This window comes from Salvelinus fontinalis, unplaced genomic scaffold, assembly GCF_029448725.1.
Source record: "Salvelinus fontinalis isolate EN_2023a unplaced genomic scaffold, ASM2944872v1 scaffold_0585, whole genome shotgun sequence".
Lineage (NCBI taxonomy): Eukaryota > Metazoa > Chordata > Actinopteri > Salmoniformes > Salmonidae > Salvelinus > Salvelinus fontinalis.
The window spans coordinates 1-19266 of NW_026600794.1; the positions used below are offsets into that span (position 1 = coordinate 1).

The 19266-nt window shown below is 41.1% G+C and overlaps 1 protein-coding gene across 1 annotated transcript in view; it reads left to right on the forward strand.

Moving 5' to 3' along the window:
* Positions 1-227: 227 nt before the first annotated feature.
* The window catches only part of LOC129846553 (zinc finger protein 252-like), a 36813-nt gene continuing 17774 nt past the window's right edge, over positions 228-19266 (forward strand). The window contains exons 1-6 of the mRNA XM_055914496.1: positions 228-698; positions 1140-1243; positions 1372-1549; positions 6704-6801; positions 6932-7109; positions 11505-12773. Coding sequence (XP_055770471.1) covers positions 485-698; positions 1140-1243; positions 1372-1549; positions 6704-6801; positions 6932-7109; positions 11505-12773 — 2041 coding nt within the window. The 5' untranslated portion in view covers positions 228-484. The remainder of the gene's footprint in view (positions 699-1139; positions 1244-1371; positions 1550-6703; positions 6802-6931; positions 7110-11504; positions 12774-19266) is intronic.

Here is a 19266-nt window from a genome sequence, read left to right on the forward strand (position 1 = left end):
ATCTACATATTCATATTGAGCTTATACGTCTGTGTACAGGAACGTATTATTTGGAAGAGAAAATATATCAGCTTATTGTTAAATTATTATGACGTTCTTTCCAATACAAAAAAGTGTAGTAACTATTGTTTCCAAACTGCGTTACCCACTCCAGCCAGCAGATGGCGATGTGCGTCTTTCAGGTGTTGCTTCTTGCGTGACGTGTCATTTTCTGGACCGGACGCTTCTTCAGGAACAACAACACGGCTACTCTTTCAACCACCCCGGTAGCTTGCTAGCCAACATAAAACTGAAAGATTGACGTTTTAGACCATGTTTGTGTACATTAGCTAATCCCAGTGTTTTAAACAAATTTCGGTTGACGTATCAACTGCTTAACTTTAACCGAATTTGCTTGTTCAATTTGCAAACTTGTTAAAGATTGATACTGAGCCTAGCACTAGGCTAGTCGCTAATGCTACCTAGCTAGCTAACATCCCTGACAATGAGCACACCAAACTACTCCTCCCTTGCTAATGACGAGGGGGTCTGCTGTACGGAGAAACAATCTTTCAGAATGAAAAAGGAGGAAGAGGAGGCTGTTATAGTGATAGAAGAGAAAGCACCTTTTAGAGAGGAAGAGGATGCTATCTCAGTAAAGGTGAAGGAGGAAGACGTTTTGGGAGTGAAAGAGGAGACAGAAGATCCGATTAACACCAGTGAGTACTTTCTTAAAAGCAGGGACACAAACTATGCAGTTGTTGAACTGTGGGGGCGTTCTACTGAAGTTATATATTTTAATATGTTGTTCAGTACTGTATAAATTGTTAACGGTTCGATCTGCCATTGGTACATTTTTGTTGGGACTTTTCAATTAGATGTATTGAATTCTCCATGTGGTCTATATTAAAGTTCCCCTCATCTAATATAACAGGCTTTTAAAATTCAATATTGGTGCATATTTTCTACTTAAAATATAAAAGGGATGCAAAAGTCACCCATTTTGTGGAACGACCCTTTTACATTTGCACCACAAAGAACATTGTAGGAAATCATGATGAAAGTGGCCATTTTAGACATATTCATGCCCCTTGTAAGACTCTAAGATTGCAATAGATGGTCATAAGTTTACCATCTGTTTGATGTCCTCGTTCACACAGGAGAGAGACATGACTATCGTGGATCCTCTGGGGAGCCTCAACAACATCCTGATGCTGACGAGTCAGAGAAGAGTCTCTCCAGATCAGAACACCAGATGGTACAGGTTGGTCTGGTCTAGCATACAGCTTGCTCTATCGGGTCTGGGCTGGGCTTCTGTAAAACACTTTGTGACAACAGTGACATCAGCATCCATAATGATATGTGTCTGTGTCCCCTCTTTGTGGTTACCAGGACAACACTAGCCCTTCCTCCCTCCCGGAGTCCCCGTGTCGTGCCTCTCCCGGTAGCACCTTACTGCTGGGTATGAAGAGGTTGTCTGTGCAGCTGGTGGACTGCAGGAAAACAACGGGGCTGAGTGGAACTGTGAGAGGAGGAGGAGAGAAGAAAGGATCAGATTTGACTCATCAAAGTAAGTTCTGTAGTTCAGTTTGAACAAATAAATAGATCTGCCCACTGGTATCTGTTACCAGGACAACCAGCAGAGGTCTGTTAGTCGACAGGATGATAGACTGGTATCTGTTACCAGGACAACCAGCAGAGTTCTGTTAGTTGACAGGAAGATAGACTGGTATCTGTTACCAGGACAACCAGCAGAGTTCTGTTAGTTGACACGAAGATAGACTGGTATCTGTTACCAGGACAACCAGCAGAGTTCTGTTAGTTGACATGAAGATAGACTGGTATCTGTTACCAGGACAACCAGCAGAGTTCTGTTAGTTGACAGGAAGATAGACTGGTATCTGTTACCAGGACAACCAGCAGAGTTCTGTTAGTTGACATGAAGATAGACTGGTATCTGTTACCAGGACAACCAGCAGAGTTCTGTTAGTTGACAGGAAGATAGACTGGTGGATATGGATGTTATGAATATCATAACACTGAAAAAGGATTCTGCCAATGAAAAGAGAGAAACCAATAGACCATATAAAACCTTGATGAAAGTTCGTTTTGGAGAGAAAGTTTCAATGATCCGTTGTAAGGTGCTTGTTTTACAAAAACTTTTCCTTAAAACATTATGGATGTTACATTGTCCCAGTCAACCCCCCTATCTTTACAAGACTGTAGAACAGGCAAACTTAACTCCAGACACTGTTAATTAATTAACTAATATTGGAGGAAAGCTGTGATCAGGCTGCCCTCTCAAGAGAAAGCTTTGAACTGTAACCAGTGCCTGCAACCTTGATCAGGTTATCAATCAACCTACCAGGGTAGTTACAAACAGTACAGAAATGAAATCATCCACATATTTGGATCATATCTTTACTAATGCTGCAGATATTTGTTTGAAAGCAGTATCCAGATTCTTTGGATGTAGTGATCACAATATAGTAGCCATATCTAGGAAAACCAAAGTTCCAAAAGGCTGGACCTAATGTGCTATTTAAGAGGTCATACAATTGTTTGTAGTGATTCCTATGTTGTTGATGTTGTTGGGTTATTTTTTTTCACAGTAAATAACTCACGGACACTAGAGAAGCTTTAACCAAGTTTAATTATTCCCAAAGGTTTTGTACAGCTGTAATTCAGACAACCCAACATTTGTTCCATCCAGATATACAGTGGGGCAAAAATGTATTTAGTCAGACACCAATTGTGCAAGTTCTCCCACTTAAAAAGATGAGAGAGGTCTGTAATTTTCATCATAGGTACACTTCAACTATGACAGACAAAATGAGAAAAAAAATCCAGAAAATCGCATTGTAGGATTTTTAATGAATTTATTTGCAAATTATGGTGGAAAATAAGTATTTGGTCAATAACAAAAGTTTATCTCAATACTTTGTTATATACCCTTTGTTGGCAATGACAGAGGTTAAACGTTTTCTGTAAGTCTTCACAAGGTTCATTGGTGGCTGACTAAATACTTTTTTGCCCCACGTTATATCTCACGTAAGACACTCCTCCTTCTCTCCAATCCTTACATCTTATGGTTCCACAGGAAGAGAGTAAAGAGGGTAACAGGATACCAAACCTTTGTCTCCCTGATGAGAATCTGTCCTGACCTCAACCCCTCCTTCATCTAATCCACAGATGTCCATCTGTCTCCCCTGTTTCACACTTGCTTTCCTCTCGTCCACCCAACACATAGATAATGTGTTACTGGTGTATAGAAGAGTAGGATTGGTTAACACTGCTCTACACTCTCCTAGATAATGTGTTACTGGTGTAGAGAGGAGTAGGATTGGTTAACACTGCTCTACACTATCCTAGATAATGTGTTACTGGTGTAGAGATGAGTAGGATTGGTTAACACTGCTCTACACTCTCCTAGATAATGTGTTACTGTTGGTGGTAGTGGAGGACCAGGATTGGTTAACACTGCTCTACACTATCCTAGATAATGTGTTACTGTTGGTGGTAGTGGAGGACCAGGATTGGTTAACACTGCTCTACACTATCCTAGATAATGTGTTACTGGTGTAGAGAGGAGTAGGATTGGTTAACACTGCTCTACACTATCCTAGATAATGTGTTACTGTTGGTGGTAGTGGAGGACCAGGATTGGTTAACACTGCTCTACACTATCCTAGATAATGTGTTACTGTTGGGGGTAGTGGAGGACCAGGATTGGTTAACACTGCTCTACACTATCCTAGATAATGTGTTACTGGTGTAGAGAGGAGTAGGATTGGTTAACACTGCTCTACACTATCCTAGATAATGTGTTACTGGTGTAGAGAGGAGTAGGATTGGTTAACACTGCTCTACACTCTCCTAGATAATGTGTTACTGGTGTAGAGAGGAGTAGGATTGGTTAACACTGCTCTACACTCTCCTAGATAATGTGTTACTGGTGTAGAGAGGAGTAGGATTGGTTAACACTGCTCTACACAATCCTAGATAATGTGTTACTGGTGTAGAGAGGAGTAGGATTGGTTAACACTGCTCTACACTCTCCTAGATAATGTGTTACTGGTGTAGAGAGGAGTAGGAAGGATGCAGTCTCAGGTTTGGAAAGACTGAATTTATTTCAGCACCAACAGATCAAAGCGGAACAAAACCCAAACGTTGTTGTGCTCAAATTATATCTTCATTAACAAAAAGGCACAGGGTGAACTATATAAAGGACTCAGGAAATAGTAGGAGAGATTCCTCTCAGGAAAACAAGTAACATTTACAAATGACCGACAAAAAGGCGAATGTCAGAGGGAGTGTATATATACAGTGATAGAGGGGCGATTGGAACCAGGTGTGTGTAATGATGACGAGACAAGTCCGGGGGTTGATGAGTGAAGGGCGTTTGACAGCAGTAGGTTCGGCAGCAGCTAGAAGGCCGGGGGTTGATGAGTGAAGGGCGTTTGACAGCAGTAGGTTCGGCAGCAGCTAGAAGGCCGGGGGTTGATGAGTGAAGGGCGTTTGACAGCAGTAGGTTCGGCAGCAGCTAGAAGGCCGGGGGTTGATGAGTGAAGGGCGTTTGACAGCAGTAGGTTCGGCAGCAGCTAGAAGGCCGGGGGTTGATGATTGAAGGGCGTTTGACAGCAGTAGGTTCGGCAGCAGCTAGAAGGCCGGCAACGCTGAACGCCTAGACTGGACAGGAGGGGGAGCCAAAGCAAAGTCTGGTGTGACATAATGAGAGAAAATCAATAGAATATTTAATATATTTTCTCAAATTCCGTTTTCTCCGTTTAGTAATTTTCCAGGTTTCTGATATTGTCTCTGTTTTTCAGTTTTTCGCTCTCAAAATCACATTGTTAATAGAAAAACAACAAAAGGAGACCACTTTTGTCGTCTGAGAAAAATCTAAGACAGTTTCATTTTTGGGTGTAGATATCCTTTAATTCAAGTGGCACCAGCAAGAGCCTTGCTTGGTTAGTGGTGTCTCTGTAGCACACATGTGATTGCAGAGTTTGCTGAACAAATCACAACTGGATTGATGCAAATAATCATGATATCATTCTGCCAGGTAGGCATAGACTACTTTGTAGTTGACATTTAATTGAAAAGGTTTGTGGGAAAACTTGACTTAAATGTAAATGTAAATGTAAAACTTTTCCATCAACCAGAAGATGGTTGTCATTAGCATCATCGCTAAAAACTACACATAGTGGTAGACAAATGGACTCAGACAGGGGCATTTCCTGGCTGTTTCCTCTTCAGAAAGTTGAAGGAAAATACAAATCACTGAGGTGAATTTAAAAACGACTTGCAGGCAGTGGGTTAAAAATAACTATGACAAAAAAGGAATACAAATTATACCACCACCCAAAAGGGCACTTTAGAGACAGGAAGGGCAAAGGGGCATGTGCTCTACACAGGTAGAGTCCTATCTGTCCATGTTGCCTTTTGCAAAGTGGGCACTGCTTTATGTGCTAACACTCACCTAAATATCCCATATGCCACTGGGTGAGAAGTTTTAATTGTTTTTGGGCAGAATTATGTGAGGTGTTGTTAGCGATGAGCCTTGGTCAATTTGACGAGGATGGCATATTCCAAGCTAATGTCGCCCTCTTCAATCTGTCACCTAATGGGCAGGTCAGCCCTGGAGGAACGTTTTGGCTCTAAGAAGTAAGTTAACATAACATCTGGTTGTTTTTAAATTACTTTTTTTGACATTGCTTTATTTTTGTTCCAATCTGTGTTACCCACTCCAGTCAGCAGATGGCAATGTGAGTTTTTCAGGTAATGCTTCTTGTGTGACGTATCATTTAATGGACGGGGCGGGAGGCTTCTTCAACAGCGACAAAAGGCCTCTGATTCAACCAACGCGGTGGTTTGCTAGCGAACATAAAACAGGAGCATTTAAGCTCTTTAGACTAATCCTGTGTATATTATATTATATGGTGTTTAGAACACAATTCTGTTTACGTATCTAATAGTTCATTTTAACGTAATTTGCTTCTTAAATTAGGGAATGTGTTAACTTCATACTGCACTAGGCTAATCGCCCAGAGCATGAGCTCACTAAACTAGACGGAGAAAATAAGTTCTGGTGAAAGGAGAGGAAGAAGCTTCAGAATCAAAAAGGAGGAAGATGCCGTAACATTGAAGGAGGAGAATGTAGTGAAAGACGAGGAAGAACCTTTTGGAGTAAAAGAGGAAGAGGAGGCTATCTCAATAAAAGAGGAGGAAGACGTTTTGGAAGTGAAAAGGGAGGAGGAGGAGTCAGAATATCCGATTACCATCAGTGAGTACTGTCTTTAAAAACAGGGGCACAAACAGCAGTTGTTGAACTGTGGGGTTTTAAAGGGGGATTCTACTGAAGTTCTACACATGAATATGTTGTTCTGTACTGTATAAGTTGTTAGTTTCAATCTGCCATTGGTACATCTTTTTTTAGGACCAGGACGTGGTCTATATTAAAGCGCACTTCATCTTGTATAACAGGATTTTACAATCCAATTCTGGTGCATAATTTCTACATAAAATATCAAAGGAATGCAAAAGGCACCCATTTCGTGGTACAACCTTTTACATTTGCATCACAAACCGTATTTTAAAAAAAAGCATAATGAAAGTGGCCAATTTAGGCCCTTTTTAGACATATCAATGTCTCTGGTAAGACCCTATGATTGCAATAGAAGATCATAAGTTGACTGTCTGTTTGATGTTGTCATTCACACAGGAGAGAGATGTGACTATCATGGATTCTCTGGGGAGCCTCAACAACATCCTGATGCTGACGAGGCAGAGAAGAGTCTCTCCAGAACAGAACACCAGATGGTACAGCTTGGTCTGGTCTAGCATACAGCTTGCTCTATCGGGGGCTGGGTTTCTGTAAAGCACTTTATGACAACAGTGACATCAGCATCCATAATGATATGTGTCTGTGTCCCCTCTTTATGGTTACCAGGACAACGCTAGCCCTTCCTCCCTCCCGGAGTCCCCGTGTCGTGCCTCTCCCGGTAGCGCCTTACTGCTGGGTATGAAGAGGTTGTCTGTGCTGCTGGTGGACTGCAGGAAAACAACAGGGCTGAGTGGAACTGTGAGAGGAGGAGACGAGAAGAAAGGATCAGATTTGACACATCAAAGTAAGTGCTGTAATTTAGTTTGGACAAATACAATAGATCTGCCCACTGGTATCTGTTACCAGGACAACCAGCAGAGTTCTGTTAGTTGACAGGAAGATAGACTGGTATCTGTTACCAGGATAACCAGCAGAGTTCTGTTAGTTGACATGAAGATAGACTGGTATCTGTTACCAGGACAACCAGCAGAGTTCTGTTAGTTGACATGAAGATAGACTGGTATCTGTTACCAGGACAACCAGCAGAGTTCTGTTAGTTGACATGAAGATAGACTGGTATCTGTTACGAGGACAACCAGCAGAGTTCTGTTAGTTGACAGGAAGATAGACTGGTATCTGTTACCAGGACAACCAGCAGAGTTCTGTTAGTTGACATGAAGATAGACTGGTATCTGTTACCAGGACAACCAGCAGAGTTCTGTTAGTTGACATGAAGATAGACTGGTATCTGTTACCAGGACAACCAGCAGAGTTCTGTTAGTTGACATGAAGATAGACTGGTGGATATGGATGTTATGAATATCATAACACTGAAAAAGGATTCTGCCAATGAAAAGAGAGAAACCAATAGACCATATAAAACCTTGATGAAAGTTAGCTTTGGAGAGAAAGTTTCAATGATCCGTTGTAAGGTGCTTGTTTTACAAAAACTTTTCCTTAAAACATTATGGATGTTACATTGCCTGTCCCAGTCAACTCCCCTATCTTTACAAGACTGTAGAACAGGCAAACTAAACTCAAGACACTGTTAATTAATTAACTAATATTGGAGGAAAGCTGTGATCAGGCTGCCCACTCAAGAGAAAGCTTTGAACTGTAACCAGTGCCGTCAACCTGGTTCAGGTTATCAATCAACCTACCAGGGTAGTTACAAACAGTAGAGGAATGAAATCATCCACATATTTTGATCATATCTTTACTAATGCTGCAGAAATTTGTTTGAAAGCAGTATCCAGATTCTTTGGATGTAGTGATCACAATATAGTAGCCATATCTAGGAAAACCACAGTTCCAAAAGGCTGGGCCTAATGTGCTATATAAGAGGTCATACAATTGTTTGTAGTGATTCCTATGGTGTTGATGTTGTTAGGTTCTTATTTTTCAGAGTAAATAACTCACGGACACTAGAGAAGCTTTAACCAAGTTGAATTATTCCCAAAGGTTTTGTACAGCTGTAATTCAGACAACCCAACATTTGTTCCATCCAGATATACAGTGGGGCAAAAATGTATTTAGTCAGCCACCAATTGTGCAAGTTCTCCCACTTAAAAAGATGAGAGAGGTCTGTAATTTTTATCATAGGTACACTTCAACTATGACAGACAAAATGAGAAAAAAATCCAGAAAATCACATTGTAGGATTTTTAATGAATTTATTTGCAGATTATGGTGGAAAATAAGTATTTGGTCAATAACAAAAGTTTATCTCAATACTTTGTTATATACCCTTTGTTGGCAATGACAGAGGTCAAACGTTTTCTGTAAGTCTTCACAAGGTTCATTGGTGGCTAACTAAATACTTTTTTGCCCCACGTTATATCTCACGTAAGACATTCCTCCTTCTCTCCAATCCTTACATCTTATGGTTCCACAGGAAGAGAGTAAAGAGGGTAACAGGATACCAAACCTTTGTCTCCCTGATGAGAATCTGTCCTGACCTCAACCCCTCCATCTAATCCACAGATGTCCATCTGTCTCCCCTGTTTCACACTTTGCTCTCCTCTCGTCACCCAACACATTCCGAAGCCATCTGTCTTTCTTCAGAGAACCATTAACTTCTGACATAACACCCAGTCTCTTTCACTTCCTATCACTTCTTTAATGTCTCCATGTTCAAAGTTAAGCCGATTCCATCAATGGAAACAATATCTGTTGGTCCGTGGTGTGTAATGACGAGCCACCAGACGCTGCCCTTGACACGTTTATGAAATTGCTTATCCCAGTTACTCATAAGCATGCACCCATTAAGAAAATGACTGTAAAAAACGTTAAATCCACGTGGATTGATGAGGAATTTAAAAATGGTATGATGAAGAGGGAGGCAAAAGAGATGGCAAATAGGTCTGGCTGTATAACTGATTGGCAAACCTATTGCAAATTGAGAAATCATTTGACTAAACTGAATAAAAAGAAGAAACTACACTATGAAACAAAGATAAATGACATGAAGAATGATTGTAAAAAGCTTTGGAGCACCTTAAATGACATTTTGGGCAAAAAAATCAACAATGACATGTCACTGGTGTCTGACAACGTGGATGGAAAATGATTGAGGATAATAGCGGCCGATATTTCCACTTCTATTCGCATTATCTTCAATTTAAGCCTACTAGAAAGTGTGTTCCCTCAGGCTTGGAGGGAAGCTAAAGTCATTCCACTACCCAAGAATAGTAAAGCTCCCTTTACTGGCTTAAATAGCCGACCAATCAACCTGTTACCAACCCATACATTTAAAAAAATAAATGGTGTTTGGCCAGATACAATGCTATTTTACAGTAAACAAATTGAGACTTTCAGCTTATAGGGAAGTTCATTCAACAAGCACAGCACTTACAAATGACTGATTGGCTGAGAGAAATTGATGATAAAAATATTGTTGGGGCTGTTTTGTTAGACTTCAGTGCGGCTTTTGACAGTATCGATCATAGTCTGCTGCTGAAAAAAACGTATGGCTTTACACCCCCTGCTATATTGTGGATAAAGAGGTTTTTTTTATATGTAAACTTTATTTAACTAGGCAAGTCAGTTAAGAACAAAGTCTTTTTTTCAATGACGGCCTAGGACTGCCTTGTTCAGGGGCAGAACGACAGAGTTTTACCTTGTCAGCTCGGGGATTCGATCCAGCAATGTTTCGGTTACTGGCCTACCGCTCTAACCACTAGGCTACCTGCCGCCCCAGAGCTACCTGTCTAACAGAGCACAGTGTTCTTTAATGGAAGCCTGTACAACAAAATCAAGGTAGAATCAGGAATTGCCCAGGGCAGCTGTTTGGCACCTTCTTTTTTCAATCTTTACCAACAACATGCCAATGACATTTGAGTTAAGCCAGTGTATCTATGTATGCGGATGACTCAACACTGTACACTTCAGCTACTACAGCGACTGAAATGACTGCAACACTTAACATAGAGCTGCAGTGAGTTCCAGAATGGGTGGCAAGGAATAAGTTTGTCCTAAATATTTCAGATTACCTTAAGTTACATGGCCTACTATGCTAATTCTGTAGCGGTATTGTAAGAGGGGGGTAAAGATAAAGATGTTGTCTGGGCGCCAGGCAGGTATTAACTCTAGTTATTAAAGTTAGTTATTACCTATTATAACATTATTACTATTATAAATATGATTAAAACTGAAAGGATGAGAGTAGAATAGAGTAGCGCTTCCAGACACATTCTAAACATGATAGAGTCTTAAAGGAGGACTGTAGCATCTAATGATGAAACATAATGGAGTCTTAAAGGAGGACTGTAGCATGGAGTCTTAAAGGAGGACTGTAGCATCATGAGGTGGTCACCTGAAATGCATTTCAATTAACATGTGTGCCTTTTTAGAAGTTAAGTTGTGGAATTTCTTTCCTTAAACTTTAATTTGGTTTATTGCACTTGTGAATGCATGGAAGTTAATTATTTCAAATAAATAAATATTTTGCGCTCTGCAATTTCACCGGATGTTGTCGAAACGTTCCGCTAGCGGAACCCCAAGCTATAACAGGTTTTAATGTGTTTGAGCCAATCAGTTGTGTTGTGACATGGTAGGGGTGGTATACAGAAGATAGCACTATTGGGTAAAATACGAAGTTCATATTATGTCAAGAACAGCTCAAATAAGCAAAGAGAAACAACAGTCCATCATTACTTTAAGGACCACCACAGGAATGGGAGACCCAGAGTTACTTCTGATGCATAAGTTCATTAGAGTTACCAGCCTTAGAAATTGCAGCCCAAATAAATGCTTCACAAAGTTCAAGTGCTTTGTATCTTGTGCTTTGTATCTTCGACGTAAAAACAAGTTTTGGACTTCCACACAAAATTACTTCTTTAGTTATTTTATGTTTAAGGAAGTGTGTAGGTCACATTCTGTATCATACAGCTATGAAAGTTATATATTTAGAACTACCTGCTCGATTGGATTCTAGCGACGTCTGTGTCTTCAGTGTCCTAGAACTGTCTAGTTTTTTGTGTTCTGACTTGTAAAACAGGATGAATAAAATAAGTAATGTAAACATAGCAGTAATTGCCAGGAAGCTCTACATTTATTTTAAAATCACACTATAATTGTTAAAACTGGCCTCAGGTTATTGAGAGATCTGATTTAGGATTTACCCTCGTAGCAAGGTTGTTTTATCATGTGGAGGTTTCATTTGGGTCTCTATTTAAAAATAACACAGTGTCTTTGGCAGGAGAACGACCAGACTCAGAGGAACCAGAGCCAGGGACATCCAAACCAGCAAGACGACACCAGTGCTCCCACTGTAGAAAGAGTTGTAACCGGTTATGGGACCTGAAACAACATGAGAGAATACACACAGGGGAGAAGCCTTACCACTGCTCACAGTGTGGAAAGTGTTTCAAAATGTCACGGGACCTGAAACGACATGAGAGAATACACACGGGAGAGAAGCCTTACCACTGCTCCCAGTGTGGAAAGCGTTTCAGACAGCCAGGGCATCTGAAACAGCACGAGAGAATACACACAGGGGAGAAGCCTTACCACTGCTCCCAGTGTGGAAAGTGTTTCAGACAGCCAGGGCATCTGAAACAGCACGAGAGAATACACACAGGGGAGAAGCCTTACCACTGCTCCCAGTGTGGAACGTGTTTCAAAATGTCACGGAACCTGAAACGACATGAGAGAATACACACGGGAGAGAAGCCTTACCACTGCTCCCAATGTGGAAAGTTTTTCAACTGGCCAGGGGAGCTGAAACGACATGAGAGAATACACACCGGGGAGAAGCCTTACCACTGCTCCCAGTGTGGAAAGTGTTTCAACCAGTCAGGGGAGCTGAAACAACATGAGAGAATACACACATGGGAGAAGCCTTACCACTGCTCCCAGTGTGGAAAGTGTTTCAAAATGTCACGGGACCTGAAACGACATGAGAGAATACACACGGGAGAGAAGCCTTACCACTGCTCCCAATGTGGAAAGTGTTTCAACCGGTCAGGGGAGCTGAAACAACATGAGAGAATACACACAGGGGAGAAGCCTTACCACTGCTCCCAATGTGGAAAGTGTTTCAACTGGTCAGGGGAGCTGAAACGACATGAGAGAATACACACCGGGGAGAAGCCTTACCACTGCTCCCAGTGTGGAAAGTGTTTCAGCCAGTCGGGGGGGCTGAAACAACATGAGAGAATACACACCGGGGAGAAGCCTTACCACTGCTCCCAGTGTGGAAAGTGTTTCCGCCAGTCAGGGGAGCTGAAACAACATGAGAGAATACACACGGGAGAGAAGCCTTATCACTGCTCCCAGTGTGGGAAGTGTTTCAAACAGGCAGGGCATCTGAAACGGCACGAGAGAATACACACAGGGGAGAAGCCTTACCACTGCTCCCAGTGTGGAAAGTGTTTCAACCAGTCATGGGAGCTGAAAGGACATGAGAGAATACACACAGGGGAGAAGCCTTACCACTCCTCCCAGGGTGCAAAGCTTTTGCCCATTTAGGAAGCCTGAAATAACACATTAGACTGCACACAGAGCGGAGAATGCTTACAAAAGCCCAGACTTAGGGAAAATATATCACTCATAACAGTCTTTTAAACGTCATTAGAGAATCCACACAGGAGAGAGAAATTACTTCTCTTAGCGTGTATACTGATATTTCACATCACATTGACTTAATATTCATCAGAGTACATACACAGTGCTCCCATTGTCTTATATTGTTGACTGATAATGTGTTTACTTGTTTTTACCATATGAAATTAAATGGTACAAGGTATACTCAAACATATATTTGTTTGTTTTTATTAGAAAACATGAATTTAATATGGAGTATGTCACTTTGAATATAAAGTAGATCAGATTCCATGTGTTTAAATGGTCCTTTTTAAAACTCTTTGTGTGTGTTTATCTGGGTGTGTCATTCCTCCAGCACTACAGATAATACAGTGATATTTGGATGTGATGCATTTGTTCCATTGTTTACATTTGCATTGTTGGCCCACTGATGATTTAATGAAATTCAAATATTCAGACTGTAACGGAAAATGTTAATTGTATGTGTGTCCACATAACTGATTATGTGACTAACCTTGTGAAACTGTCCTATTATAATCTCCTGTTCTTTGGACCATCATTATGTGTTGCAAACCAGCTGCACCTGCGTCCTTGTATGAATAAAGTCCCTCCCAGGAACAGGAAACTATAAAGATATGTGCTCATCACCCAATGCTTTGGAATTCAGACTGTCTACACTGCGCTGTGCAACTCTGTTATTCTCTCTGAGCTCAGAAATAAAGAATCTTGGTTTGACTTGGACTCCAGCAGATGCTTATTTTATAATATCCACCTCAACTCTCCCACGGATTGCTGTTTATCATTGTCTCAATGAAGAGTTCCTCGTTCAACTTTTCTGGGGGCAATTACAAGCCTCCCACTGGTTGAATAAACGTTGTTTCCACGTACTTTCAACAAAACAAATCCATGTGATGATGATAGATGTAGAAAACTGATTGGATTTGTAAAAAGCCATCAACATCAGTTATTTTTAGTTATTTTTCATCCAACTGGCAACCTAAATCCAATGACAGGTGACATTTTGTGTTGATTTAATGTTGAATTCACTTTAGTTGACGACTCAAAGAAATGTAAATAGAAACTAGATGTTGAACTGCCGTCTGTGCCCAGTGGGCTGGTTTGAATACGTGGCAGGTGTTGGATCAATATCCACCTTAGTAGCTAAGTTTCCATGTAATTTGAGACAGATTTTCATGTGAATATTCTAAAATCTGCATAAAACAATATACGCCTTTTCCCACCAGAAATGTTTCTATCAAACAGACTCATTGCAGATAAAAGGCTTTGCGTGACAAAACTTAAATATACATTTTTGAGCATAAAGGAGTTTCCACCGCTATTTCTCGCTTAAACATTTTTACTGACACAAAAAGACCCCACCATGTCAAACGAACTAACATATCGTCTGTCGGCTTTTATAAAATTGTAAAGGCATATCCTGTTTCCATCAGCCTGGTCATTACTTTTGAAATGGTTGGATCAATATCCACCTTCATGATATGGATGAACCTCTGATAATCAAGTGATATTTAGAATGTCTGAGTAGTTCTATATGATGTCATAATACACCCCTCTGATAATAGGTTGACTGGGGAGGTGATGTACCACAGTCAAAGTCCTGCAATAAGAGCTAAGAGACTAATATTTGTGTAAACTATATAAACTGTTTACAATTTGGCTCATGCATCCTCCCTTCTCTCCCCTGTAATGATTCCCCAGGTTGTTGCTGTAAATGACAATGTGTTCTCAGTTGACTTACCTTGTTAAATAAATAATAACCATGTTTCCAGCCAAAGTTTATTCATTAGGATATATACAAATATGATGATGTCATAGTGATTTCATGACATGTGAATGAACAAGCCTTTTCATACTTTATAACATGGCTATATACAATGCCTTCAGAAAGTATTCAGACCCCTTGACTTTTTTCCACATTTTGTTACGTTACAGCCTTATTCTAAAATGTATTAAATCATTTTTTCCCCTCATCAATCTACACACAATATCCCATTATGACATCACAATATCCCATAATGACAAAACAAAAACAGGTCTTTAGAAATTGTTGCAAATTTTATTTTATTTTTTAACAACTGAAAAATAAAATGTTCATAAGTATTCAGACCCTTTACTCAGTACTTTGTTGAAGCCCCTTTGGCAGCGATTACAGCATTGAGTCTTCTTGGGTATGACGCTACAAGCTTGGCACACCTGTATTTGGGGAGTTTCTCCCATTCTTCTCTGCAGACTCTCTCAAGCTCTGTCAGGTTGGATGGGGAGCTTCGCTGCACAGCTATTTTCAGGTCTCTCCAGAGATGTTAGACCAGGTTCAAGTCCGGGCTCTAGCTCGGCCACTCAAGGACATTCAGAGACCAGAGACTTGACCCGAAGCCACTACTGCATTGTCTTGGCTGTGTGCTTTGGGTTGTTGTCCTGTTGGAAGGTGAACCTTCGCCCCCAGTCTGAGGTCCTGAGTGCTCTGGAGCAGGTTTTCATCAAGGATCTCTCTGTACTTTGCTCGGTTCATCTTTCCCTTGATCCTGACTAATCTCCTAGTCCCTGCTGCTGAAAAACATCCCCACAGCATGATGCTGCCACCACCATGCTTCCCCCCCAGGGATGGTGCCAGGTTTCCTCCAGACGTGACGCTTGGCATTCAGGCCAAAGAGTTCAATCTTGGTTTCATCAGACGAGGGAATCTGGTTTCTCATGGTCTGAAAGTCCTTTTGATGCCTTTTGGCAAACTCCAAGTGGGCTGTCATGTGCATTTTACTGAGGAGTGGCTTCCGTCAGGCCACTCTACCATAAAGGCTTGATTGGTGGAGAGGTGGAGAGATGGTTGTCCTTCTGGAAGGTTCTCCCATCTCCACAGAAGAACTCTAGAGCTCTGTCAGAGTGACCATCGGGTTCTTGGTCACCTCCCTGACCAAGGCCCTTCTCCCCCGACTGCTCAGTTTGGCTGTGCCGCCAGCTCTAGGAAGGGTCTTGGTGGTTCCAAACTTCTTCCATTTTAGAATGATGGAGGCCACTGTGTTCTTGGGGACCTTCAATGCTGCAGAAATGTGTTGGGACCCTTCCCAAGATCTGTGCCTCGACCTAATCCTGTCTCGGAGCTCTACAGACAATTCCTTCTACCTCATGGCTTGGTTTTTACCCTGACAGTCTCATAATAAAGGGTCTGAATACTTACTGTTTTGTAAAGAAGGTATATTTTTTATCTTTAATAAATGTTTCTAAAAAACTGTTTTTGCTTTGTAATTAGATGTTTTATATTTAACTAAGCAAGTCAGTTAAGAACAATTTCTTATTTACAATGACGGCCTACCGCTGAACAGTGCCTTGTTCAGGGTCAGAACAACAGAGTTTTACCTTGTCAGCTCAGGGATTCGATCCATCAACCTTTTGGTTACTAGCCCAATGCTCTAACCATTAGGCTACCTGCCACCCCAAATGATGGGCTATTGTGTGTAGATTGCTGAATATATATATATATTTTTAAATCCATTTTCAAATAAGGCTGTAACGTAACAAAATGTGGAACAAGTAAAGGGGTCTGAATACTTTCCGAATGCGCTGAACAAACATCACATTGAATATTCACCTCACTTTTGAAAAGCTCCATGAGGAAGAAAGGATTCCCAGATGATCTTTTAGATGTTCTGTCTTCAGGATGTTCTGGGTTGATGGCTGTTGGAGAGGGGAGGGGCAGTTGAGTGAGCTGGGGCCTTTTATGGCCCTGCCTCTGGGAGCCTGTCAGCTTGTGACATGATGAGAGAGAGTGAGAGAGGGCCGACTTGTAAGATATTTTGTGCTATAAACGTACTTCTATTTGAAGAGCTTTTTGACCATTCAGAGACCTAATCTCAAACACTCATGAAAACATGAAAAAAATATTGTCCACACGAAAGACTGAATTTGGTAATAAAAAGGATTTTTGACAAGTTATATGCATGAAAATAAAGATGTTAAATTTTTTTTGACATTTTGGAGAGTTTTTTGCAGACTATATGAGAGGAATAAGCCTTGTTATGGATACATGTCTATAAAGATAGACTGGTATTAGATATCTGAACCATTTTTGGGGCACATGTTGACAAGATGTTGGGGAATCACTGGAGGGGAATATTGACCAACTGAGCATCTCAGTGTACAGCTCAATAAACACAATAGTAGTTTTGTTACATTTCAGTCTTCTGTGATGAAGTGTCATATTGGGATGCAAACTCAAACATGAATACATTTAATCTGTATCTGACATGGTACTGGTGTCTTCTTTTTTAAAGCCCATAACCATGTGTGTGATGTGTAAACAACAAAGGGCACCCCCCCCCCCCCCCATAAAAAGATCCTGCGACAGAAAGCTGCACAATATGTTGAGTAAAGTATTTTGTTAACCATGACTATATCAAACCCAACTCCATGTGTTGCCACTATCATGTATCCTACCATGACTATATCCAACCCAACTCCATGTAATGCCACTATCATGTATCCTACCATGACTATATCCAACCCAACTCCATGTAATGCCACTATCATGTATCCTACCATGACTATATCCAACCAAGCTCCATGTGTTGCCACTATCATGTATCCTACCATGAATTTATCAAACCCTACTCCATGTGTTGCCACTATCGTGTATCCTACCATGACTATATCCAACCCTACTCCATGTGTTGCCTCTATCATGTATTCTACCATGACTATATCCAACCCAACTCCATGTGTTGTCACTATCATGTATCCTACCATGACTAAATCCAACCCAACTACATGTGTTGCCACTATCATGTATCCTACTTGGCTGAAGCTTTGATCCAATGGAAGAAGTATTAAGGAGCAGGGAGGTTAAAGGTCACTTCAGGATACAGCTGTTACTCTACAACAGTAAAAATGAAACACTGCTTTACACTCTCCTAGATAATGTGTTACTGTTGGGGGTAGTGGAGGATCAGGATTGGTTAACACTGCTCTACACTATCCTAGATAATGTGTTACTGGTGTAGAGAGGAGTAGGATTGGTTAACACTGCTCTACACTCTCCTAGATTATGTGTTACTGTTGGTGGTAGTGGAGGACCAGGATTGGTTAACACTGCTCTACACTCTCCTAGATTATGTGTTACTGTTGGTGGTAGTGGAGGACCAGGATTGGTTAACACTGCTCTACACTCTCCTAGATAATGTGTTACTGGTGTAGAGAGGAGTAGGATTGGTTAACACTGCTCTACACTCTCCTAGATAATGTGTTACTGGTGTAGAGAGGAGTAGGATTGGTTAACACTGCTCTACACTCTCCTAGATAATGTGTTACTGGTGTAGAGAGGAGTAGGATTGGTTAACACTGCTCTACACTCTCCTAGATAATGTGTTACTGGTGTAGAGAGGAGTAGGATTGGTTAACACTGCTCTACACTCTCCTAGATAATGTGTTACTGGTGTAGAGAGGAGTAGGATTGGTTAACACTGCTCTACACTCTCCTAGATAATGTGTTACTGTTGGGGGTAGTGGAGGACCAGGATTGGTTAACACTGCTCTACACTCTCCTAGATAATGTGTTACTGGTGTAGAGAGGAGTAGGATTGGTTAACACTGCTCTACACTCTCCTAGATAATGTGTTACTGGTGTAGAGAGGAGTAGGATTGGTTAACACTGCTCTACACTCTCCTAGATAATGTGTTACTGGTGTAGAGAGGAGTAGGATTGGTTAACACTGCTCTACACTCTCCTAGATAATGTGTTACTGTTGGTGGTAGTGGAGGACCAGGATTGGTTAACACTGCTCTACACTCTCCTAGATAATGTGTTACTGGTGTAGAGAGGAGTAGGATTGGTTAACACTGCTCTACACTATCCTAGATTATGTGTTACTGTTGGTGGTAGTGGAGGACCAGGATTGGTTAACACTGCTCTACACTCTCCTAGATAATGTGTTACTGGTGTAGAGAGGAGTAGGATTGGTTAACACTGCTCTACACTCTCCTAGATAATGTGTTACTGGTGTAGAGAGGAGTAGGATTGGTTAACACTGCTCTACACTCTCCTAGATAATGTGTTACTGGTGTAGAGAGGAGTAGGAAGGATGCAGTCTCAGGTTTGGAAAGACTGAATTTATTTCAGCACCAACAGATCAAAGCGGAACAAAACCCAAACGTTGTTGTGCTCAAATTATATCTTCATTAACAAAAAGGCCCAGGGTGAACTATATAAAGTACTCAGGAAATATTAGGAGAGATTCCTCTCAGGAAAACAAGTAACATTTACAATGACCCACAAAAGACAAAATGGCAGAGGGAGTGTATATATACAGTGCTAGAGGGGCGATTTGAACCAGGTGTGTGTAATGATGACGAGACAAGTCCGGGGGTTGATGAGTGAAGGGCGTTTGACAGCAGTAGGTTCGGCAGCA